Source organism: Diceros bicornis, chromosome 22 (genome assembly GCF_020826845.1).
Source record: "Diceros bicornis minor isolate mBicDic1 chromosome 22, mDicBic1.mat.cur, whole genome shotgun sequence".
In the NCBI taxonomy this organism is placed as follows: Eukaryota; Metazoa; Chordata; class Mammalia; order Perissodactyla; family Rhinocerotidae; genus Diceros; species Diceros bicornis.
The window spans coordinates 35,948,805-35,975,714 of record NC_080761.1 but is presented as its reverse complement, the minus strand read 5'-3'; the positions used below and the strand labels follow the sequence as shown (position 1 = coordinate 35,975,714).

Below are 26,910 nucleotides of genomic sequence, written 5' to 3'. Positions count from 1 at the left end.
GACTGTTTTTGAATGCCTATGTAATAGACGATTTTCTTACATTATTTCATTGAATTCTTACAATGTTTTAATAGAGATGCTTTTGTCCCATGTTAACAAGAAAGCTGAGTCCTAGAGTGGTTATATAACTTGCTCAGTGCCACATACCAGCGAGTGAAAGAGCCAACACTAGAATGAGTGCCACTGAGAGCTGGACAGGCCCTCCCTCCAGGGAAGGTGGGCCGAAAGTCCCTGCAGGAATAGGGTGCAGGCCCTGGCAGCCTGCTGAGCCCTGATGGTTTGTGCACTGACTTGCTTTAGACTTGACTGGAATCCCAGCTTGTCTCATTCCAAAGCCTGGGAAGGGTCCACCCAGCCAGAGGACTACCACCTGAGCAGTGAATGGACAACCTTCAAAGAAAAACCAGAAAAAGGAACAAATTCTCAGGGACCCTAGAGGCTGCAGCCATGAATCCCAGTTTCAGAAGTAGTATGTTACAAAAGTGAAGTCTTCACGTGTGAAAAAGTCTTTTAATTGTGACCTATCACTATAAAATGGAAGGAAAAATATATGTTTTTGTGCTATCACAGAAGTGAACAGAATCGGTTTAAAAATTCTCATAAAATTTATGGTCTCTGAAGATCAGGGCAGAATGGTTGTGCAACTTGAATGGAATGGAAGATCATTCTTTTTTGTCAGATTATATTCCTCACGTATGTACCAATCATTCAACATACATTCCAAGGGAGAGGGTGAGGCTCATCAGTTTATGGAAATGTCACTGTTTTCAAGTTATGTATAAATCCTCTAAATTCTGTCTATGTATTTCTAGCAAAGCTAACCTTACTACCTTTATCTGCACTGTACTGTCAATTTTGAGCCACTGTGTAAGGAAACATGTCTCAACAAGATTTGTTTATTAGATTAAGTAATTATAATGACATTCCATGTGCAAAATGACAGAAGAAGCCACTGTTAGGAATCAGATTTCTTCATCTCCTTGATGTCTTTATCCCTAATATTAAGCCCTTAATTTGCATAGCTATCAGCACTTTTAATTCTGTGTACAAGGCACATTTGCTGTGAGAAATCTCCTCAGCTTTATCATTTCATCTCAGTGTCTATGTCTGATCTCCGCTCTGGCATCACGCACTTGCTGACGTGCTGGTTTGTAATCTTTCTCTGGCCAAATTATATTCCCATTTTATCTTTTCAGCTATCTTGTGAACTCATCAAGGAAGTTGCCTTCTATTTTACAGCTTCTGAATTATATACCTAAGGTTTTCCTTAAATTTTTGTCTGACTTAAAAATATAACTAAATGATAGAATAGTAAAAATACTATTGAAACTATTTTGTTATGAAAAATAACTGATAGAACGAAAGATAGTAATCTCCAAGCCTACTCTGTAGCATGTCCAGAGCAATTGTGAAGTTAATTTAATGAAATTATCTTTTTTTGAAGGAATATGAAACAATTTTTCTTTTTATTACAAAATTAGAAAGCCATTTAACACAGGAGGAAAAACATGGAAAAAGATCAATAAGAGGAAGTATCAGTAAAAACCAAGTATAAATCTATCATTCTCAAAAATTTTGATGTTTTGATTTATCTTCTTCTAGTATCATTGATTTGTCTGTATGTATGTGTGTTGGTGTCTAGTCCTGGGTATCATCTAGAGAAAGTTGGTTTTTTTTTTTAATTTTTTGTTTATTGCAGTAACATTGGTTTATAACATTGTATAAATTTCAGGTGTACATCATTATACTTCTATTTCTGCATGGATTACATCATGTTCACCACCCAAATACTAATTACAACCCATCACCACACACATGTGCAGAATCATCCCTTTCGCCCTCCTCCCTCCCCCCTTCCCCTCTGGTAACCACCAATCCAATCTTTGTCTCTATGTGTTTGTTTATTGTTGTTGTTATCCACTGCTGGGTATTTATCCAAAGAACTTGAAAACACCAATGCATAAAGATACGTGCACCCCTGTGTCCACTGCAGTGTTATTCACAATAGCCAAGATTTGGAAGCAACCTAAGTGCCCATCAAGGGATGAATGGATAAAGAAGATGTGGTATATATACACAATGGAATACTACTCAGCCGTAAGAAACGATGAAATCCAGCCATTTGTGACAACATGGATGGACATTGAGGGTATTATGCAAAGTGAAATAAGTCAGAGGGAGAAGGTCAAATACCATATGATTTCCTTCATTAAGTAGTAGAGAATGTTATTAAAGCAAGAGTTGAGGAACGGGGTGGAGTATTTGAATGCTTTAATAGTAAGAAAAGATAAGTAACTAACTTGAGATTGTTTATACCTTACTATTACACAGCTGCTGTGCAAATAATTGCCAAAAATATGGAAATCAGGACACAACATTTTCAAACTAGTTTCCATAATGGCACTGCATTAACCATCCCAACTTAACACAGGATCGACTAAAATCCAGAATGTGGCATCAACAGGTAGTACACGTTTCATTCCAAACTATACTTTGATTTTCTGAACAGTGATTATCTAGGAAGGCAAACTTGGGAGGGTGCATTAGACCCCTTCTAATTCTAGGTTCCAATTCTTTAGTGATTGCCTTTATAATCTTATGCATTTCAAATTTCTTCCAGAGTAAACTGATGAAAATAATTTTTGCTCTCGAACTAGAGGTATGATATGGACATACTGAGATAGCACTAAAACCCTTTGAACATCTTGTAAAAGAAAAGTGCAATACAGAATTCATTACTAAGTGGTAACACACAGGTTTTCACAGAGATTTCATTTATTGGAAAAATATTTTGGATATTATGAGACATTCTAAAACTAGAATCATATTTGATAACTAATGCTTAAAGTCCCATTCTTAAGAAAATTTTGCAAAAGGAGTCTTTGCATAGACAGTAGGATGAAAACCTCAAACATAGGACAGGACCTCTGAAGACTGAGTTTTTAATGTAGGTGTTTTGTTGTATAATCCCAAGCTCTCGAGGGAGGCTTGGTACACAGTAGGCACTCAATAAATATTTGGTGATTATTGAATGAACCCATATCTGAAACAACCTTTGACGTGCATCCAGAGGGCTTCTTTTTGTTGGTCCCTTAGTACTCTAGGGGTGCCGAAATATCACAGATTTGTAAAAACTATACTGTATTTTGAAGAGAAGTTATTGGGATGCAGACTGGAATGGGGGGAAAAGCACATACATGGAGTCACATGATATGAGTTCAAGTTGTGATTCTGTTCACGAATTAGCTGTGTGACCTTGGCCTGCTTTCTCTACCATCTCTAAGCCATAATGATCTCATTGGTAAAATGTGGATGACTTCCTCTTTCCCAGTATGACCGTAGGCTCAAATGATGTGACAGATATTAAAACACTCAGTGAACTGAAAAGTAGTGAATAAATATTGGACAAACTTCGTACAAGAGATCTGACATCTATTTCCAATTGCATTATAAATTTCCTATGTGTATCTCTGCATTTTCTTATTGTATTGTCAAATTTCCTTATCTCTAAATTCAAAATAAACACAGCTTACACATTGGGAAAATTTGCTCCCTCCCCAAAACATCCTGATGGTTACCTTGAATTGGCCTATTGTACCAAATACATGCCTGCAAATTTTCTTTTCCAATATTTTCCTTTCCACATCCTTTATTATGTATGATGCTATTTATGTTGTTAATAAGGGTTTCAACATTAAGAAGTTTGGCCACAGAAACAGTTTCTCCCCCCTCTTCAACCTCTTTCAACTTGCTTCCTTTGCAACTGCATCTCACAGACCTCTAAGAACATTAATTGTAACATTTACAGGTAAGAGTTAAGGAAATTATTCATAAAAGCATAAAAGGAGATGAGAGAGACAATAATAAAATCATGTACATGTAAAGGACTTTAAGTGTTGAGACTACTACATCCCTGTAAGGCTGTGCTGAATTGTCAGTGTATACACACATCCATTCCAGTAGGAAAAGAAGGGAGGCTTAATTCCTGGAAGTCTCTAGAAAGGCCTGTGCATGGCTAAAGTGTTTCTTAGGAGGGAGTTCTGAGGGCGGGACCCAAGCCTGATAATTCCAGACCATCCAGAAGAAAAATATGTGAACAACTCAAAATAATAAGCATGACATGTGGGGTCATGCATAATCCAAGGAGGTTAACTCAGTGCTCATAGTAGAGGATGGAAAAGAACATAAAAATCACCAGTAAGACGTCATAGCCCAACTTCTCTGCCTGGGGATGCTAGGAGGAGACAGGAAGAGCTGCAGAACTGCATCTGTTTGGTGTTTATAACAAAACTGCCAAGCCTACATAAAAACAAATCTGTTGCTTTGCAATTATGCTGAAGCTGTTTTTTTTTTTTTTATAATTTTATTTATTTATTTCCGCCCCCCCAAAGCCCCAGTAGACAGCTGTATGCCATAGTTGCACATCCCTCCAGCTGCTGTATGTGGGACGCCGCCCCAGCATGGCGGGAGAAGCGGTCCGTCAGTGCGCGTCCGGGATCTGGACCGGGGCGGCCAGCAGCGGAGCGCGCACCCAACCGCTAAGCCACGGGGCCGGCCCATGAAGCTGCGGGTTTTAGCACCAACAAGACTTATGGAAAAAGGGAGAAAACTGTCTTATCGGCAAAGGAATATACCTGTTTTCAATCTTTTCCCTCTAAACTCCCAGAGCCAATGTTATCATTTGCTCAGTGGAGACCTTTATTAGGGTACAAAGTTGAACCCAAAACATCTGTTCTGGCATAAGTTCTCCTAGGTCCATAGATACTGATGCTTCACATAGAAAATATAACGAATGGTCAGTTTAGCAATCTGCCGCCGCTGTTGTTGCTGTTTCTGTTTGCTTTTTAAAAATGTACTTATTAGTATACCATAATCATTATACATGGCAAAATCTGGTTTGGGGAAACAGATTTTTATTAACTCTATGACATTTTCATTAAGAAAAATAGGTAAGTCTAGAAAGTGTCTCTAGTTGAAAATAACCAGATTGTTTTTATCCTACAGAGTTCTTCCACACACTTGGCTTTATATACTACAGATAATAAATGGCAAATGAGTGCAAGAGATTTGATAGCTCTAAACAGGCTTTGTGACTTTTTCATTTTGTATTCTCAGCACCCAGTTAGTTACCAGGTATAGTAAATGCTTGTTGAATAACTAATATGCATAACCTGTGTGTGTATGTGGGCATTTAGACAGTGAAAGGTGAATATCGTAATAGAATAATTTGCATTACACATGGTACATGAATATATACCCACACAAAAGCACCTATACATATATAGGTGTGTGAATATATGTATATATTCACTTTCAACATCTGGAACATTCCTAGTGGGAAGAAAATGGGTACATGAGACATAAAAACTTAAAGTCCTTAGGTAGACCAGCTTTAAAGATCTTGAGAGAGGTTTTTAGAGTGATATCCTGGAGCCTGTGCAGATAGTGTGGTGAAAATCCTGAACATAGGACATGATCCCTGAAGACTGGCTTTCTGCACAAATATGTTTGCCAAGATTACTTTATGCTGTGGAATTCTTTCCCTCCCGAGTGTTGCAACTGCAGAGAGAGAGGAGCTAGGGAAACACCTCTGGTTACTTCTTTTTAATGCAAAGCGCCAGTAGACAGGGTCATTTATGAAGAAAATCCTTCTCACTATCCTCCGGGTGACTGAGGCCCTCTGTTGCAACCTTCCTCCTCTCCAGACTGGTAGAAAATGTTGTTGCTGTGTGGTCATATTCTTCAAAGGATTTAAGAAGGAATCATTTCCTCCAACCAGTTAGTTCATTGCACAAATAAACTTCAGTCCACAGAGGCGAAGTGACTTGCCCTAGAGCTCACGACAAGTAAATAAGTGTCTCCGTCTAAGCACATCCGGAACAGCAAGTATTCTCAGACCCTGTTCTAGTCCCCTGTCCTATTCTTAGGCTAACGTTTGCAAACAGCACAGAAAACAATTGGACATTGAGGACTGAGGGGGAAGGGTAGGAAGTGGTCCTTAGCAAATCCCTGGGCCTAGGGATCACCTGCTCTCTTGGATCAAAACAGCGAAACAAGCTATTCAAAGGGACAGCAAGGGCGAGTGGGCCATTGTTTTCAGAACCAGCTGTGGAAAATCAGCTCAACAGTGGCCTTGGAACAGCTGCTGCGCCAAGGGGCGGGGACGGCAGTGGTGGAAGAGGAGTGAGCAAGGCAGGAGCGCCGCAGGGACCCCGCCGCGCCACCTCTCGGCAGACCAGGAAGTACTTTTGCAGTAAGAGCAGTGGGCTGAGCCACCTTTTGAACCCAAAGTGTGAACGGCGCACAGCAGGCCCCAGATGGGCGCAGTAACCGCAAACCCTCCGCGAGCTAGTGCCCGGGAGGCTCCAGACTGGCAGCTAAACGGTCGCGGGCCGCAGCACCCAGTCGGCGCTATCAGAAAGTACACAAGCTCTGCTGTCCTAGCAAACCGTGAACGAGCAAAGTCCAGGGTAAACAAGCCTCGCAGTGGCTGTCTCCAGACGCGCGCCCCCTGCGCGCTCCCCTGCCCCGCATTTCCCACGCGCCCAGCCCTCAGCTCTGCAGCCCCGGTCGCCCTCTCTCCCCAGTCCCATCTTCCGATCGCCCCATCTTTCGTTCTGGGCCCCCACTCCCACAGCTGGCGCACCACACTCACCATCTCTTGCCTGAGGAGGTGAAGCTTGGTTTCCAGCCTCTCCAGTGCGCTGGAGTGGCTACGTCGTGGGGAGCCAGAGGTTGGGGAGGACGAAGAGGAGGACGACAAGGAGGGAGGGAAGCTGCAGCTGCTGCTGCTACTACTGCAGCCGCCGCCACCGCCGCCGCTCCCCCCGCCGGTGTCCCTGTCCCTTTCCAGGGGAACCGGCTCCTCCCCACGGAGAGAGCGCACTAGGCTCTCGGGTACTTTGCGCCCCAGCTTCAGCTCGATGTCTCTGAGATCTGGCAGCGGGCTGTCTTCCATGACTTTCCAAGAATGAGAATAATGTCAGTAAAACGCGGCGGATGAGAGGCAGCAGCGGCCTCCAAGGCCGCCGCGAGATCAGCGGACCCCTCCCGGCGCCCGGGTCTCTATCCTCGGCGGAGCGAGTGCTCGGTCCGCTCCATAACCGTCTGCGTTGTATCAACCCTGAAATCCGCGCAGGACGCGGCGGGTCGCAGCCGCAGTTTCCTGAGCGCTGCGGCTCCTCCAACACTTACTAAGATTATAGAGATGGCTTCATCCTCTTCATTTTTGGCCACCCCACTGTAAAGTTGAGTTAATTGATATTGCAGAGAGGGGGAAAATGCAAGTACCGTAGAGCAAAAGAAAAGAGAGGGAAATGAAGTCTGTTTTAGCTTTATGGGGGAAAAAATTCACATTATAAAACTGTCCATTCACATCCCCGCACCATTCACTGACTGCCCATCTGGTACCACGCGACACAAAATAATGATGTGGCCACACTCCAGGGTCGTTTCATTTTCCAGCCATATGTCTCCAAGCTTTCGGAAAATCCTGGATTGTCAGAAATAATCTCTGGTCAGTGATAGAGGAGGTCAGTCTTGTGCATGGACGCATAAAAAACAAATAGCTTAGCAGGAGTTTAACGGCTTCCTTGATGCAGCAGAAATACCCTTCTTCCCATTTAGGCTGTTTGATCCAAGTCATTGTGTTCCTCCGAGGCTCCGAAACTTTAAACTCCGCTGGCAGGTGGACCAAACCAGGGCCAACCCTTGTACCGTATATCACAGGCAAGAAGAGCCACAGAAATTTTCCCAATCCCGCTGCTAGGCGCAGGTTCAGCGTCCTGCTTTAATTGGGAGTACCTAATACGGGTATTAGATTTTCAGTTTTCCCGGCTAAATTGCCTGGTCGCTACAACCTTGAAAACAAGTTAACAAAAATTAGAGGCAGAAGAATGACTTTAAACGTAGTATCGTTTTCCATCCCCCCATCTTCCTGTTCGGCAAAAAATCCAGCTTTAGAAGCCTTTCCTAATAATTTTATACTAATAGAAAGAATGACAGTATTTCACCCAAAATTCAATGAGAATGTATGACCAAAATTAATTTTTACCAAATGTTACAATAGGTCACTGCAAGAAGTGAAGAATTAAACAGCCGGAATAATTTATATGACTACTGAGATAGGGTGGATTTTAAAAGGGGGAAGTTGCTGAGATGCTTTTACTTTAACTATGAAGGAAAAAATATTGAGCATTACTAGTGAAAAAGTTGTCGTCTTTGATAATTTGTCTATATTTTTCAACTGTTTAGGTGAAACTCAAAGCATGCCATCTTTTGATGAGTTACTTCTACCAAGTAAGTTACTATGAGCTACGTGGATTATAGGTCTGATTCAGCATTGAGTTTGTGTTAATAATCGTCAAGTAGAGAATACTATTTTCAGTCCAGTAAACTCTAATTTTGGGATTCCATTGGAATACTTCAAAATATGGGCCCCTCTATGTTTGGGACAAATAAGTATTTGTGGTCTTGGTCCCTACTGGGCTCCCTTCCTGAGAGATCACTCAGGTTTTACACTTGTAAGCACGTAGGCAGATGCATCTCAGAGTCGGTGTTTAACATAGCCTCATCTAGGCCATCTACGGATAGGAAACATGGGCCTTTAGAATGAATATTTCATGTCAAGGAAAAATTGCTGAAGTTCTCTTGTCAACATGCCAGAAATTTGTATGTTATATTTCCCTCTTAAAAAGAAATGAAGAAAATAGTTGTAAATTAAGTGGCTCATTTTAAAGTTGGAACAACCATTTATGGAATCAAAGGAGAACAAGAGTAAATCTCAAGTCGCTGATCAAACGACAGGCTTTGTCCTAAATTTGGAAAACCACAAACTCATTGGATTTGCACTGTGACATGTAATCATGCAAGGCTTGCGTTTCAGTCAAGAACAGTTTTTTGTTATAAAACCCTTACAAAGTTCGGGATAGGCCTGGCTGAGAAGAGTAGCTTACAAATGTAATCTCTAGCTTGAACTTGGTCAATAAAAAAAAAGTGTATTGTCAAATTATCATCAATGTACTGTACACAAAAGGAACACTTTCTACTATCACAGACAGGAAAATTAGTATATGATACTGAACATAACACAAAAATAGAAAACTTTTTTTTTGTATTTTAAATGTCTACAGAGAAAACTCCTCTGAAGGTAAAAATATGACCTATATGTAAAGTAATACTTTGTGCCCCTGCAATATAAAACAAATATAAACTTTTAAAGAAAAGCTTAGTTATGTTAAGCCTTTTAAATATTCCCAGTTTAATGTTTTATGACATTTTAGTTTAAAATGGAGATATTTTGAATGCCAAAATACTAATTCCCAAAACATATTAGAATCACAGAACTCTTATTAGGACTGTAATAGATTGTGTTAGCCCTGTCATTGCTGCTTTATGTGGTCTAATCTGAGGACGTTTTTTACCCAAAATGTGTAAAAATAAGGGTCTTTTTACCTTTGGGTCTTGAGAATATATTTTGTTTGTTTTCAAGATTCTTCTATGATTTAAAACACAATATGTGAGAGGTTTAACCAAATGCTAATTGTTAGCCTTGTCTGCTAATTACACGTCTTGATTTGGCAAATTATTTGACAAGAACTTGTAGTACTGGGCCTAGGACGGAGGTTTGGGATGGGACTGAGGTCCTCAACAAGTAGAAGAGGATACATGGGCAGAACTGAGAAAAAAATAGAGAAAAACTCTTCAGAGCAACTTTTGTATACTTCGCTGAGCCCTCCCTCTTAGCAGCAAGCCCTTCCTGCTCCTTCCTTTCTTTCCACCTCCAACCACTTCCTGTTTCCTTAATTACTAGCGTCTGCCAGCAACAACCTAAACTCAGGGTGTTTCCCCAAGCCTAATATATTGAAAAGTAAAATTATACAAATAGTTACTAAGTTATTTGTGTTTGTGATATAATTTTTTAGATCCAGACTACTTTATAACATGCTTCGTTTTCTGACTGCCTTATGTATGAGCTAGATTTTCCTTTTCTTCCATTTACAATGCCTAAGGAATCTAAGAGTGAGTATTAAACTATGGAGAACTTGAAGACACTGAGTTTCTTCCCCAGTTGGATTGTGTTCACAAAGAAGGAAAGGGAGCTTCTTATTTATCATTAAAAAACTCCTAGAAGCTAATTAAATAGGAACATTGTTGGACTCAGATGACAGGTTTCAAAAGAATGCCTCAGTCGCAAAAACAGAGTGATGTGATGCAGGCCTCACACATTCCACACTTAGAACACTTCCTGGTAGCAGACACATACTTAAAGCAAAAGTAGACTCAGCAGGACTTTGTATGGTGTGAGTAATGCCACTCCTTAATCTGCTGCTGGCATTGTGGTTAAAAGAAAAACGGCCTTCCACCTTCTCTCTGGCACTGATTGAAAGTTTGCAGCATTCTCAACTCTCGCTGGCACAGAGTTCAAGGACTGGGGCAGAGTCTCTAACCTGAAACTCCACTCCCCAAAGTGTGGGATAATACCAAGCAGCTAACAGCCTCAGATTACCCATATGAATTTTAGGAAGTAACTACTTAATGGGAATCGGGTTCTTTGAATCTTTGTTTTAAATGAGTAGAGGTCCTGTTCCTATAAATATTTTTGTTCAGCTGATGATTGCCTTAACAGGGAAGATGTCATAGCAAAACTAAAGAATGTTGATCCTATCCATACACAGTGGAATTACATATCTGCTAAAGCTACAAAGGTTTAATCCTGCCTGTTTATAGAGGCATTTAATTCACCTATAATTTTGTAGCTGGGTTAGGTCTGTTTTACCAAGTGAAAGTATCTAGTCTATCTCCAGCTTGAGCAATTTATACATGTTATATACATACACACATATATATATAGCCATTTGTATCATTATATCTCTATGCCTATCTATCTATCTATCATAACTATCTGAAATGTCTCTCCCTAGGAGCACAGATCCTTTAAATAGTACTCTGATTGGAATCTAATTAATATTTATAATCAGAGCTGAAGACTTCCCTGAGAGATTTAGTAGACAATACTAAAAGTAGGTCACCAGCGTCTAAGTCTGCCTTATCCCGTCTTCACAATCCCTGTCAATCTCTCTGCCTTCATTATTTGTAATAGAGTCCTTTATTTGCTTTCTCTTGCTTTCCTAAGCTCTGAATTCCTACTGAAAGGTTCAGTGCAGGGCCTCGAAAAGAGATCTCTTCAGTGAAGCCAATCTTGGTCTATTCCTCTGTAGCCATCCCAGTTTGGCTTACGAACGGATTCATGGGTTATTTCAATGGTGTGCTGGTAAATGTTTACAACTAGCTCTCTGAAAATATAAACATAGCTGATTTGTAGCTTTTGACAATTTTCATGGTATAAATACTCCCACCATGGCTGATTTCAAGCTACCAACATGAGTTGGGAAAAGACAGGCAGTAACACAGCAGCATATAGCATTTCCACCACATAGACACATTAGACATAAATAACCTCAAGAGCACAGATAAAGTGTAAAATGTAGTCAAATAACTAGGAAGTGATGAGTTTTGATTTATTACCTTTGTTTTAGTATAACTTACCTAATTTAAAGCTTATACAATGTAATTTTTATAATAATGGCTGTGTTTAGCAATTGGCTTGGAAAATTTCTAAAAATTTAATAATTGACTCTGGCAAACTGGTATGGGCTGGCTCCAGTACACTTCTGTTTCCTAAAATATTGGAGGATGATCATTAATTATATAGTTAAAAAAGGAAATAAAAACTCAAAGCCAGAAAAAGCAGTACAGTTTTAAGTCGAAGGGTTAGGCAAAGTGATAATTGGGGAAATGAGTCCCAAAGTCAGCAGCAGGAAGATTAGGGAACTCATAAAACTGTGTGTGTTAGTTTCCTGGGGTTGCCATAACAAAGTATCACAAACTGAGTGGTTTACAACAACAGAAGTTTATTGTCTTACAGTTCTGGAGACTGAAAGTCCAAAATCAGGATGTTGACAGGGCCATGCTTCCTCTTAAGCCTTGAGGGAAAGATCCCTCCTTGCCTCTTCCAGCTTCTAGTAGCCCCAGGTATTTCTTGGCTTGTGGCAGCATACCTCCAATCTCTGCCTCCATTGTCTCTTGCATGTCTTCCTTCTGTGTCTTTGTCCAAATTTCTCTCTTCTTATAAGGACACCAGTCATAATGGATTAAGAGCCCACCGTAGTCCTGTATATCTTAACTTAGCAAATTAAAACTGCAACAACGCCATTCCCAGATAAGGCCACATTCTGAGGTATCACAGGGTTAGGATCTCAACGTATCTTTTTGGGGGACACAATTCAACCCATAACACTGTGGAATGATGTTCGGTCTTAGGTGTGCACTTCGGATATGAGACTGTGAATAATATAAGAGGATTGGAATCTTCTTTTTATTTGGTACTTTTTAATATTTGGCAGTGAGGTAGGGAGGCAGCTTTGTAGGCTTAAAGCCACAGGGAAGAAATAGAAAACAGAGTTTTGCTAATCAGAAAAAATTTATTAAAAATGAAAGGCTAGTTTACCCTTTATTTATAATCGCCTATGAGTTAGATAATAATAGCTGTTGGTGTTTTTTTTTTTAAATATGCTTTTATAGGCTAGAAAACTTTAATCACAGAAACATCCCTATCCTGCAATCCAGTGGCAAAGTCATGGTCATGATTCATGTAATCCACCTTTGATGTCTTTTACCAAATACCTTGATGATTTCTAAAATTGAATTTGAGGTGGGCTTGAAGAATGTATAGTATAAACATTAAAATAAACATAATAGGCCTAAAGAAATATCCTATTTCTATGTCCTAGATTAGAGGCAATCTTATGAAATTGATTTGAAAAAGATTTGACAGATTTTATTCGAAGTGTTGATTTTATACAACATGTAAGCTAAGCATGTTGAACTAGAAGCCCAGTGAAGGTAGAGAAAAGCAATGATGAACACGAACAGAGAGGATGGTGTTTAAGAAGCTTAGAGAGAACTGTGATTTTCTATAAGGGTTTTGATCCGTAGATGTGGCACATGCCATAGAATTCCCACCTGAGTATCATGGCTTCATGATCCATGCCCATTTCTGGCAATTTCTTAGGAATATCACAATTCCTGTCCATACTTTAGGCTTCTAGCTTCTCCTTAACTTCAGTGTTACAGAAAGAAAGGTAGAACTGCCTTTCAGAAGTCTTGGGAGGAAGAAAATGAGGAACAAAAGTTGTTATGCATTTTTTAATTTTAAAAAGATCACAAAAGAGTCTATGTAAAGACACACATCAATTAGTTAGCATTCTTTGGGAGTTAAAACTGAAGAACTCTCCATGTTAGAATTGCAGATCTTAGTGTTACAACTTAACAGCATTACTCTAGAGTTGAGAGTTAGCCTTCTTAAGCTATCAACTAGCCTTGCTGCATGGAGAGAGAGAGAGAGAGAGAGACAATGTGATTTTCTTTCAGAAGTAGGTATAATTCAATGAGAATACTTTTGTGACCATAATGAGACATATTGACTACATGTACCTTATATAAAAGATAAATACTGTAATTATGTCTTCAAAATATTAAGGCAGACAGTTACTGGTTATTATATCCTTTTGATGAATCAGCAAGAACCTTTTTTGAAATAGAAAAACACTTTTAAATCAGAGCAGCACAAATCACAATGACAAAATAAGATGGGGGAAATGGAAAAAATGCTGGCTACAAGAGGAGCTGTTATGTATTAAACATTGTTTTATGACAGACTCTTTATATGTTTTGTATCGTTTACTCTTTTACAACCCAGAGAAACAAATGATATTAACCCTGCTCTCATAAGATTAATTTGAATCTCCAAGAGGTGAAACCACTTGCTCTGTGTTCCACTGGCGTCAAGTAGGGAAGCTGGGATTTGCCCCAAGTTATGTTTTACTCCCACACTCATGTTGTTTCCATTATCTACAGATGAGCATTAGCCCTCTTTCAGAACTGTTAAGGGGTTCCACTGCTAAACATATATATATATATATATTTTTTTTTTGGTGAGGGAGATTGGCCCTGAGCTAACATCTATTGCCAATCCTCCTCTTTTTTTTGGTGAGGAAGATTGTCCCTGAGCTAACATCTGTGCCCATCTTCCTCCACTTTGTATATGGGACACCGCCACAGCATGGCTTGACGAGTGGCGTGTAGGTCCGCCCCCAGGGATCTGAACGCACAGACCCCGGGCCACCGAAGCAGAGCACACGAACCCAAACACCATGACACCGGGCTGGCCCCCAAATATATATTTTTAAGAAGCCAACATTGAGTTACTGTTTCTGATGCTTTTGGGGCATTCATATTCCAAGTGTGGTAGAGATAAAAAATAAAATATATTAAAAAAAAAAACCCAGAAGATAGGTGCATTCATGGAAGAATCATTTACAATAAATCATTTAAAGGACATTAGGATGTTCTAGAAGGCAGTTCCCATTCTCCACCTTTGAAATTTATCACTCTCTCCTCCAGCACAGGCCAGTATTTGAGATAGAATCTGGCACTTGGTAGAGCCCAGATCTGAACAGATTTCGGAATTAATGCTTTGGTTCACGAGGTGATGGCCCTGAAAGAAAGGATGGAGCTGGGGGAGCACAGCAATCATGAAACGGTGCCCTAGGAAAGCTTGTGCAATAATCAGGGCTGGGCAGAGGTGCTTATGACCTCTTGACCAGGGAAACTTCTCTCTGCCAGTTCTGTTTGGCCATCCCCAAGGGCATGGAAAATTCACAGGAGAAAATAAAAAGCCCAAGGCATCCTGCCGTTCCAGAAGATAAAAGACAGCTGAGAGGGCAGTTGCTCAACCTCTTCCCTCTTTTTGTGATATTCCTATACCCAATCCATGTGTTGTAGCTGATTTTACCATAGCTAATTCTCAATTCCATAATAACATTTGTCTTATCACCTTAGGCTATAGTTTGGTAGTTCAGACACTTAAATGTTTTAAGAACATTGCTAAATTCTGTTTCAATTTCATTGTGCTTTATCAGAAACACTTCATATTTGGATTGAGTTTGTGAGTCAGTGCTGGTTCTTAGGGGGTCAGGTGAAAAGGTGTGATCATAAATATCTGAGGAGTCAGCACAAGATATGGTCTCAAAAAGAGAGGGAGTGAGGGTAGAAAGAAAAGGGGTGGGGCAGAGAGAGAGCTAGAGCGAAAGCGCGCTTCTGACAGGTGAACACCTAAGTGTCATGCAGACAGGTATGGTCACTCTGGCAGCTGTGTAGAAATTTGGAGCAGAAACACTTCTCATTCTTATTCTCTCTCTCTCTCTCTCATTTTTGGTTTTGTGCTAGAGATGATTTAGGGGAATAGTGAGATTCTGGAAAAACAGATTTTGGTTACTCGTAAGCAGGTTGTTACAACTCCTTTGCAAGAAAAACAGAAAGTAAAGTATTTATTGATTAATTAACTTACCTCAAATTTCAGAACACCTGGGTTGTGACTGTATCTAGATGACTTAAATATACTGTTGGTGTACATGTAAATTAGTAACATTTTTAGAGGGCCAGTGATCAAGTTTTAAAATTAGGCATGTCATTAGACTAAGCAATTCATTTGCTAGGAATTTATCTCTAAAAAGGTAATCAGCAATATGTGGAGACGTTTATTTATAAATAAGTTCAATATAAAATCTCAAAGAAAAACAACTGGGCAAGCAAAAACTGCTATGTAAAAGTCTGGCAATAAGGAATTAGTTAAATAAATTATGTATAGCCATAGCTTGGACAACTCTGCAACCAATAAAAGGGAGGTGATAGAAGAATACTTAATGGCATGGGAAATATTGCCAATATGTTGTTAATTGAAAAAAATAAAAAATAAAAAAATGCAGGTGTCAGCAACATGTTTAAATATATACATATTTCTATATATATATGCATATACACATACACACATACGCACATATGCATAGAAGTATATAATAGTCACCGAAAGTCATATATAATATATATGCAGATTTATCAAATAATGAAGAAGCTATCCGTGTGTGGTGAGATTATGGGAAGTTTTAATTTAAACTTTGTGCTTTCCTACTTTTATTAACTTTCATTATAAAAAGAACTCTTTTTATAAAGAGTGCTGCTAAAATTTCTTTTTAGTGCTTTCCATTTTTTCTTAAATGTTTATGCATACTTTCTATAACAACTGGGTATTTTTTAACCCTAAAGAAATAAAGTGGAATATTTTTAAAGGGGAATCCTGAGTGTTTTAACAAGGAAAAATATCATTTACCCAATAACTGTAGATCTTAATTATAAGAAATTTTCTAAACTGCCTTTGTTAATACTAAATATTAAAACCCTAACTTGATATAGGGCCAATAATCTTATCGTGCTCTGGCTATCTCATGGCAGATTTGTGCTATACCTCTCTCATAGCGAAGGAGGCTGCCTACTCTGGCAGAGTATGTGGTTTTAGAATAACTCCTTTAAGTAGAGAGCAAAGGATAACTCTAGAAACTGGTCAGGATTATTGCCTGATACAACGTGGAATAAAATAGTCAAAAGCAAACTGCACATGACTTCTAAAATAATGAGTTCTCTATATTTTTAATAAATGATCTAGCAAAAATTATCTTCCCCACAACACTACCACCAAACATTTTTTTAATTTTACCTTTCAATGTCAAATATGTTAACTAGAAAAGAATTCAATTCATGAATGTTCAGGAACATTTTAGCCTGGCTTGTGTTATGCCACGTCGGGTAGCAAATAACTGAGTAGGGGGAATTGAGATACAAGATAATATTATGGGAAGAGGTCAAAGCCAAACTAGAGAGTCGGGACTTGGTTGGGAGCCCTGTGTCGGGAGAGGTGGATGAGTCCCTGGGTATGTGCATCTGGGTGTGTGGGGTGGGGAGAGGGTTGAGAGGTGATGTATCATCAAATATAACTGCAGCTACTACACAATTTTCTCTGTGGCCAACCCTGAATGTACATGTCTTACACATTAAAAGTTTTCAAAAATCTTTTGGTCACAAAACCTGTAAATCTCAGTCCGTATGAAGGATTTCTCAACTCACAAGAAAAGTGCATTAACTAACTCAATGAACTTGCATCTTTTATTAATATTCATTTCCTAAGCATAATGTGAGCATCTTAAATTGAATTATTTTTGGTTCTTGTGTGAGAACTGTAGTAATCTATAATAGATAGTTCGGACACAGAGTTTATTCATTTCTTCAACTTGCCATCAACTCCCAGACAGATTCCTCAGGCATTTGAGTCAGAGATTCATTAAAAGAATGGCTTAGTTGATATATAACCTGGCATTACATCATTCCGAATTGTGTATGAATAGGGATTATAAAAAAAAGATTTCCTAGTTTGCTGGAATGTAGCCTCTGTTTTATAGAACTTAAGTTTCCTGATGTAATATAATATCTTTGTTTTGTATTATAGTACCATTCCTAATTATATAAGTGCACTTTGTTTAAAATAGTGTATAAAGACCGAACCATATTTGACTGAGAAGGCTTGCAATGCACGTTATTTAAACAAGCATTTTTATATAGCTATAGAAATGTGAAAAAAGAAGACCCAGGAAAGAATTAGAAGAACTGATGTTTCACTCTATCTTTTAATCAATTCCTGTATGTCCAACACCAAGGCTTTTCCTCCCTTATCCTTCTGCTCTCCAACTAAGCTTTCTGATGAGTTTTCCATTAACATTTGTTTCCAGTTTCATTCAGAATTATATTTTATTTGTTCTGCTTTTATTTCAATGACAAAGGAACAATAGATGGCAATTTCAAACCATAAGTCCCTGTTTCCCTTTACCATTGTCTTTTTCAACTTTTTCCTGTCACTTTTCTCTCTCATTTTTATCGCATTTCTTCTTTATCTATCCTTGCTGCTGTCTCCTCTCCCTCTCTTCCATTTTCTCTCTCTCTTTATTTTTGTTCTTAAATTTAAGATTAGAAATTAGTGGTGTCCTTGTGCTGATTAAAGTAGATGTAACACTACTTCCTTTTAACAATGTTAGCTAGTGTTTATTGAGTACTTACTTTGTATTTTATCATATCTTCACAACTCTAGGAGGTAGGTCCCCTTATTGTGCCCGTGTCGCAATCTGTGCCTTAGCTAACTTCAGCAATTTTCCCATGTCCACACAGCTAGGAGCTGTGTTTTATCTCAAGGTAAACACTCTTCTGCCTGATTCCAGGGTCCATGCGCTTAATCATTGTTGAATGCTTTCTCCCCTTTTAATCAAAATCGGCTGTAATCAGGTCCCTTCCTTCTACTCGGTTTTACCTTTTTGTAGATCTGCTATAATTCAGAGACCCATATATCCTTGTCACCTAGCACCACTTTCTCCCTCTTCTATCTACTCAGAGTTCCTTGTTTTGTGTTTGCTGAAGCTTGGGTAGGGGGTGGGTTGTTCTTATTTTATAGTTAGGAAAATAGAGGTACTTGGTTGGCAGAAGAGAGCTCAGCCAATCCTAGGATTTGATTTTTCAAAAAATAAATCCTGTGTTCACTGCAATTTTGTTACCTTCTACTCCTTTGAAAATGGATATGGGAGAGTAACATTCCTCTGTAAGATCCTAGAAAGAGCAGATAACCCACCTCTATATGGATAAGGCAAAAATTTATACCTCTGCCTCTGATCTCTGATTTATAACTTATGTAGGATTTGGCAACAACCAAGAATTATAACGATCGCTATCTTATTTTATCCTCACAAGGTGGTAATTATAGCAGGAATTTATGTGCCTTTTTAATATTTTAGGAAACATAAATAACCAGAGATGTTAAGTGACTTGAAAATAATAATTCAACATCTTAAGTACTTTCTCCATGCTCTGCACAGAACGAGAGGCTTTGCTTATTTTGTCTCTAATATGAGGTTCTTTCTACTACCTCATGCTATGTAAACTCATTATGTCCAAAATCAAATCTGTCATTTTCCTTGAACCAGCTATTTTCTGTATGTCCTTATTTTAATTTATGGCACCACAATTTGTGAGCTCAACCTCTCTCACTATTTAGAAGTTTAGGAATATTCACTATGTTTCTATCTCTTGTACTCTTACGTTCAGTTAATTATCAGACCCCACTGATTTTTTTCAATAAGAAGATTTTCTATATTGGTGACCCTGCTAAAGTTCAGGTTCATCACCCCGTGATTACATTATCACAACTGGATCTAAACTGATTTTCCTTCTTTAAGGTTTCCTTTCTCATCTACCTTGCATGACGCTGTTTCTAAGTAGTTTTCTTAAAAATGCTTTTTGTCATCTTAAGAACCTATAATGGCTCCGTTGCCTGTAGCCCCAATTCTAAATTTATTCATTCTAACTTTTAGATTATGACCTCTACAGCATGAAAAATATCTTACCTATTCAGCATAATGTCCCGTGCCATCACAAAGTATATTTCTTGTTGCAGTTAGAATAACTTCTGCATAGTTTCACAGACACATACACACTCACACACTGTGATTTCAACCACTCTGCCTTTGTTGATAATGTCCTTCTTGTCTAGAATTCCCTTTTCTCATATTCAAATCCATTCTTCAATACCCAGGCTCATTCCTCCCTCCTTTCAATTCTCCTTCTCCTTCTACTTTCCTTCCTTTGTCAAACATTGCCATGTCTACCATGTGTCAGGCATCATACTAGGACAAAAACAAGGGGTAAACATGAAAAAGACATAATCCTTGTGCTTAAGGAACTCACAGTCAAGTGCATCCGGTGTGCCTGTAACATAACAACTTCATGCAAGTGTTACCCTTGTGGTTGCTCCATTCTGTGAATTCATACTTCACTAACAATTGTCATCATTTTTATGACAATCAGGAAGAAAATCAATAGTACATCCATTGTGCAAAACAAAGCATCTGACTTGGAAGATACAAGAAAGAATCATATGATTCCTGATCAAGAGACTTATGATCTAGTTGGGAAAGCAGGTTATATATTAACAATTTAAAAAATTAAAATATATATGATAATTGACAAAAATGTGGATAAATAAAAAGTAATCAAGGAAGGAAGCTATGAGCAAGAAAATTCAGAGAAGGCTTCACAGAGTAAATGGGGCTTTAGTTGGTTTGGAGAAAAAATGTGACTAACAATAGTGGCTAGATGGGGGCAAGATGTTTCATACTATTTGATTCTTTATTGTCTTCTAGTGCATTCTAATTCTTTTACGTCTGTGAATTCTGTTTCACCAACCTCCTGGTAGGCTTCTCCAGGATGGTGCATGTGTCACATGTTTGCTTTTATCTCCTAGAGCATCTGGAACTGACCTGGGCAATGAAGGATTGTCAGTTGATTGTGTATAAGCATTAAACAGTACAGCCAATAATATTGTGCATTTAAGTTTATCACCATCAACTTACTAATTCCTTTTACAACTCACCCAAATTGTACAATTTTGATTTTATAGTTGGGAAAACCAAAACATAAATGGATTAAATAATCTGTCAAGTATCTTTCTGTAATGTTAGAAGAATCCTTATTGTGACTTGGGATCAAAACAAGCACATCTTCCCATTTTCCATTAAGATTTTTTGGAGATGTCTGTGAGAGAAGATTATTATTTGCTTTTTAAATGCATCTATCAGCTTTCAAAAGTGTACACTGACTTTTTTTACCTTCTCATATATATACACAGACCTAGTTGAGGCTGACAATAATAGCGCTGTTCTTAGTTGTACTGTTTGCCCTCATTAAGTATTTCTTAGGCAAAGATGTTCCTGAAACATTATTTTCTGAACCATGCTCATGAATGCAGCAAAAAGCATAGGAAGGTCCAAATTGGAAGGAATTGAATTGGATTTCAAAGTAACTGTATGTTTTAATCTAGGTTCTCTTGTTTCAAATTGTGGTTTGCTACAAGTTGCTTAACCTCTCTGAATCCAATTTTTATCATTTATAAATAAAGCTAATAATACCTACCTCACAATATTGTTTGAAGGGTTAAATTGATCTTACCTAACAATTTTGTTTAAGAAAAGTGACCTCTTATTTCAGAAATCTTATTTCAGAAAAAAATCAGAGTTTTTTCTCCGTGAAAGGAAAGATAATAACACATAAAACCCACACTGTCCCCCTCTGAAATTAGGAATTCTGTGGTAATTAATTTAAGAAAGGGTGATCAGTCCAGTCTCACTACCGGTGTTTCCACGGCCTATAGGACCATGAGAACATCTTCTAGGTTCTCGCTGAGTGAAGTTTGTGAATTGGCTCAGCCCTGAGCGTGACTCATTTGCTGTGGCCTTATTTCTATATGCTTAGGAGTACACAGAATGAATGAAACTCCTTTAAATGGCCAAGGCACACATTTTGAGGCCCACAGAACTGCTAACATGATATAAGGAAGCAGAGAAAATACTTAAAATTAAAGACAGTTGCCAAAGGTTCCCAGAAACCATGGCATGAACTCTGTTGTCATAGTAATCCAGCCATTGTTTGTGTTTTGTTTGATTTCAGTCACACAAAACACCATTTACTGTGCTACGGGTTTCCATCTGTGTGTGTGTGTGTGTAAGAGAGAGAGAGATGACCATGCATCAAGTATTGTATTTCTGCCACTTGTGACACATTGCATCAGAGAGATTCTGTCTCATTTCACTGCCACAAGACAGGGAAGTTGAACAAAAGAAGATTAATCGTGAAGGGTTTCTACCATTATGTTTTGTTCACTCTTTGTTTTATTTTGAGTCATATAAAGAGTATTTGAGAGGTCAAATAGAGGATATGAAAAGAAAAAAAAGAGTAACTTGTGTTTAGGAAAATGGGTACATGAGTAGGATTTATTTTTTCTTTCTCTGTCAGTCATTGCTATAAATTCCTTCTCTTCATACTATCAGTAATTTCATGTAATATTCATTTCTTTATTAAAAAATACTTACTAGGTGCTAACCTATATAGGAATCGGTAGAAAGTTGGTGTCCAATATCTTAGCAAAGGAAAAGATTATTAATACCTGAAGAAGTACAAGATATGGAGACATATGTAAAATTATGTCCTGTGAGCCTCTACTCAGAAAAGAAGACTCGTGCAGAATTTGGGTCAGAGAATATCATCCTCTCTTTAGAGCTAGAATAGAGTATCCCAATAGATGTTTATTTAACCTGTAATGTAGCATAAATCTGAACTAGCTTGCAAAAGGTGTTGATAAAATCAAACACACTCTGAGTCTTGATTTCTGTACACATGGGCACACGTGATTTTTAAGACTGATTTTAATGACATTTCTGCCATGAGGCTGTTCCTTACATGATTACTGCTGCCTTTTGATTCCTTACTAGGTACCAGGCATTTTACATACCTTATCTCATTTAGTCTTCAAAAACTATTATCATCTCATTTAACAAATGAGGACGGCACATCCCAGGGAAATAAAGTAACTTGCTTAAGGTCACCTAGAATCCAGCCATTTCTATTTGACTCCAAAACCACCTCAAATATGATACCAACAGTTCCCCCAAATTCCTGCTCTACCAGCAGATCATTATGGGTTCAAAAGTAAGGCTGATTATATATATTTGCATATTTTTTTCTGCTTATGTGCATGTAGTGCCTTGGGCCACAATTTACTCTACTCTCTCTTACTTCACAGAATACAAAATAAAACAAAAACACAAAAGTTGTGTGTATGGGGGCTGGCCCGGTGGTGCAAGTAGTTAAGTGCACACGCTCCGCTGCTGTTGCCTGAGGTTCGCAGGTTCGGATCCCCAGCATGCACCGACGCACCGTTTGTTAAGCCATGCTGTGGCGGCGTCCCATATAAAGTAGAGGAAGAGGGGAACGGATGTCAGCCCAGGGCCAGTCTTCCTCAGCAAAAAAAAAGAGGAGGATTGGCATTAGATGTTATCTCAGGGCTGGTCCTCCTCACACACACACACAAAAAAGTTGTGTGTATGTATGTGTGTGTGTGGAGGGAGAAAGGGGAAAGAGAGTGTCAGAGACAGAAATTGTCCTCCAAATTATCCTCTGCTAATCCTTGCGAGAGAAATGAAGAAAAAGTAAAGAAGATAAGAAAAGTAGTGTTTTTAACCAAAGAAGTTTGGGATAAGTGCAGAGTTTAATGCCTAATTCTGTGGAGGGTAGTTGGGATTTATGACATGAATGAATCTACGATGCATTCCTCACAGGGGCAGGAAAAACAACTCAACAAACTGTTTCAGTTCCTGTTTCAATAAGGATCAACGTTTGTGTATTTTATGATAGAGATGATATGCTACAGTGGTTTTCATGAATTTGGGGATTTGTAAAAGCTGCAGAATATATCCCTCTGAACTGGCAAAGAGTCTACTAGAATTTTTCCCAAAATATGCTATGCAATATACTGGCTCACAACGTTAATGGGCGTTATGTGAAAAGAAGAGTTCAGTAGTCTAATCAATCTGAGGAAAGTTTTGCCAAAAAAAGTTAGATTTCTTTACTGCAGAGCCACTCTGAACCTTTTATGTGGTCAAACACGTTTTAAATCTCCAAGAGGGGATATCGTTTATAGCTTTTCCTAAACTTATATAGCCATGGATTCCCTTTTTCTCAGAAACCTTTGTGAGACTATTGTTCTACATAAAACACTTTGTGAACACTTTTCTACAGTTTAAGTAAAAATATATAACACTTATCTGTAATCAGTTATAATAGCTATTTGTGGGTGAAATGGATCTTTTCTTTGTACTTGTAAGACTATAAATATGACTGAAGAATAAGAAATGTTTTACAAATCATTGCAGATCATTATTATATTATCACCACACACAGCTGGTGAAGAATTTTTTTTTCTTTTGTTTTTTTTTTTTGCTGACGAAGATTCACCCTGAGCTAACATCTGTTGCTTAGGGTGATGTTTTTTTGCTTGAGGAAGATTTGCCCCCAGCTAACATCCGTGCCAGTCATCTTCTATTTTGCATGTGGGTTGCTGTCAGAGCATAGCCACTGATGAGTGGTGTAGGTCCACACCTGGGAACTGAACCAGGGCTGCCAAAGAGGAGCATGCCAAACTTAACCACTAGGCCACAGGGCTGGCCCCTTGTGAAGAGTTTTTATGGATTCAGTTTGAGTAGGTAAATGAGAGATGCATTTTAAGGAAATGTAATAAATTTCTGTCATTCATTTCTCCATCTGATTTTATAAGTATTTTGAAGCTTAGAATACTGTGGACAACAAAACGTACAAATTATCTTTCTCACACACTCATACAGACTCCTTACCCCAATCAAACAAGACAAAATAGTCTTCTCACTTTCAATTCGTTACATTAGCAGAAAGATTTTTATTTTATTTTAGGGGTGCCTCTGCCTCATACTAGCCCCTCTTTTCAGGCGTCAGCATGCCAGAGAATCCAGAATTAAGATAAAGGAGTAACCTGCCTCGACAAGTTAATTTAAATGCAAATGCTCCCTGAAGGGATATGACTTTAGCGGTTCAGTATGATTTCATTTAGCCTAATAATTTCCCATCTTATACAAGAGAGCAGGCCAGCCTAGGGGTTCTGGTCAGGTGCATAGCTTGAGCTAAGGGCTGAAAGAAAAAGGAACTTCAAGCAGAGGAGAGTGCAGCAGGCAACTAAAGACACATCTTCCACTTTGATTGAGGGCCAGTTCTGGCATTCAGATGGTGAGTTCTTCAGTTATAGAGTGCACAAAGAATAACGTAGTTCACTGCTTACGGAAAGGCAAGAGGCTATCCAGTTGGGTGTTGAAGCACTTTTCCTCTAATGAACTTGATTTGAGAAAGTGAGATTAAGGCATAGTCAGACAATAGTCACTATTGCCAGGAGATAGATAGATAATAGGTAGATAATAGTCATTGGGCCAGGAGATGAAAGTCTAGTCTATTCTATTGGACATTTCTATAGGAGAAAAGGAAAAGGAAGCTGATTAGGAAAACATTTGATAAATTCCTAAGAGGCAGTGAGGGTGGAATTGAATGGCAGACCATTAAGCACGGATATAAAAGTTTGGGTGACTTTATCTAACAGCCTCAGTAGGAATGAAGTTGAGTGAAGAACAAGGATGGTTAATTTGATTTTTTGCTAGTTTGGTAGGAGTAAATTTAAAAAACTGAGCAAAGAAGTTGGGAGTATTGGCAAAAGTGAGGTTGAAAGGTTGGGCTATAGGACCTGATTTGGAAAGAGAAGACTGAAAATAGGTAAAGTTCCAGAACCACAGAAGCAGAGATTTTCAGGCCTTCCAGAAGAGACAGTGAAAGCCTAGAAAAGTAACTTGTCAAAAGCCACGTGGACATTCGGAGCCAGGAAAATAAATAGTCTCTTTCTCTGTGCTCCTGCTTCCTGTCTATGTTGCCCCTGATAGAAGATTCTTAATACTGTGAATCACTGGTGACACGAAGTTGATGATTCTAAGGGAACACTCATTCAAAAAAGAAAGAAAGAAAGGTATATATGAACATTTATACAAAAATTAGCCTAAAATTTCAGCAGATTCATAACCTCTGAAGCTTATCAGTGACTCTTCTAGTCTTTCAAAGAACCAGGCCCCAGAGGCCTACTGAGTCATGGGAGTGTGCAGTAGAGCAGGGAAACTCAAACCTTGATTCTCCAGGCAGAAGAGCAGAAAGGAGGGCCTCAGAGCTGGAGAGTGTTGGAGAGAGTGGATGGAGGAGACAGCCTGAGAAAGTGATTCCATAAATGCACATGAGCTCTTGGGCTCACCCTTGAGCCACGGGTGGATCTGATGCTAAACAACACAGCAAATGCTTTGAGAACTGAACTACGGGTAGACTACAGTCCAGGTCCCAGACTGGCTACTGGGTGGTGGGCACACAGGAAACATACAAAAGCATGGCAAAGGCTTTGCATAGCGAACTGATATTGGAACCACAGTCCACAGAATGTGAGTCAAAATGTGTGGAGAATCTAACAAGCCTATTGAAACAACAGCAAAAACAACTATAAGAAATCAACATCCTCCATTGCATTTAAGCACATTACACACGTTAAAAGTAAAAGGATGAAGAAAGATGCAATTCAAACACCAACCAAAAGAAAGCTGGAGGGCATATATTCATATCAGACAAAATAGGCTTCAGAACAAGGAAAACTGCCAAGAATAAAGAAGGGTATTACATAATGATAAAAGGGTCAGTTCACCAAGACCTAATGATTCTAAGTGTGTGTGGTCTTAACAAAACTTTAAAATACATGAAGCAGGGGCCCGCCCGGCGGTGCAAGCTGTGAGGTGCGCGCGCTCCCCTGTGGCGGCCTGGGGTTTGTGGGTTTGGATCCCGGGCGCGCACCGACGCACCGCTTGGCAAGCCATGCTGTGGCGGCGTCCCATATAAAGTAAAGGAAGATGGGCATGGATGTTAGCCCAGAGCCAGTCTTCCTCAGCAAGGACAGGAGGATTGTCAGATGTTAGCTCAAAGCCGATCTTCCTCACACACACACAAAAAATACATGAAGCAAAAACTTACAGAACTGAAACAAGAAATAGACAAATCCACAATTCTAGCTGTGACGTCTTCAATACTTCTTTTTTACTAATTGATTAAACAAATTAACAGTAAGTCAGCAAGTATAAAGAAGAACTGAACCACACCATCAGCCAGTTGGATCTACTTGATATTCATAGGACGCTCCACCCAACAACAGTAGAATATACATTCTTTTTGAGTGTCTGTGATACATTCATCAAGATAGACCAAATCCTGTGTCATAAAACAAACCTTAACAGATGTAAAAGAATTGAATTCCTAAAAGGTATATTCTCTGACAAGGGTGTAATTAAACTAGAAATCAATAGCAGAAAGATATCTGGAAAATCCCCAAATGAAAAAATTCTTCCAAATAATCCATGAGTTCAAAGATGAAGCCTCAAGGGAAATTAGAAAATATTTTGATTTGAACTAAAACATAAATACAGTATTTGAAAATGTATGGAATGAAGATATATCAGTGCTCTGAAGGAAATTTATAGCATTCAATGC

At 38.7% G+C, this 26,910-nt stretch overlaps 1 protein-coding gene across 1 annotated transcript in view; it reads right to left on the bottom strand.

Annotated features, from left to right (window-relative positions):
• LURAP1L (leucine rich adaptor protein 1 like) overlaps positions 1 to 7,611 on the bottom strand; it is a 44,844-nt gene extending 37,233 nt beyond the window's left edge. The window contains exon 1 of the mRNA XM_058565794.1: positions 6,656 to 7,611. Within this exon, the coding sequence (XP_058421777.1) occupies positions 6,656 to 6,958 (303 nt within the window). The 5' untranslated portion in view covers positions 6,959 to 7,611. The remainder of the gene's footprint in view (positions 1 to 6,655) is intronic.
• Between the last annotated feature and the right edge of the window lie 19,299 nt (positions 7,612 to 26,910).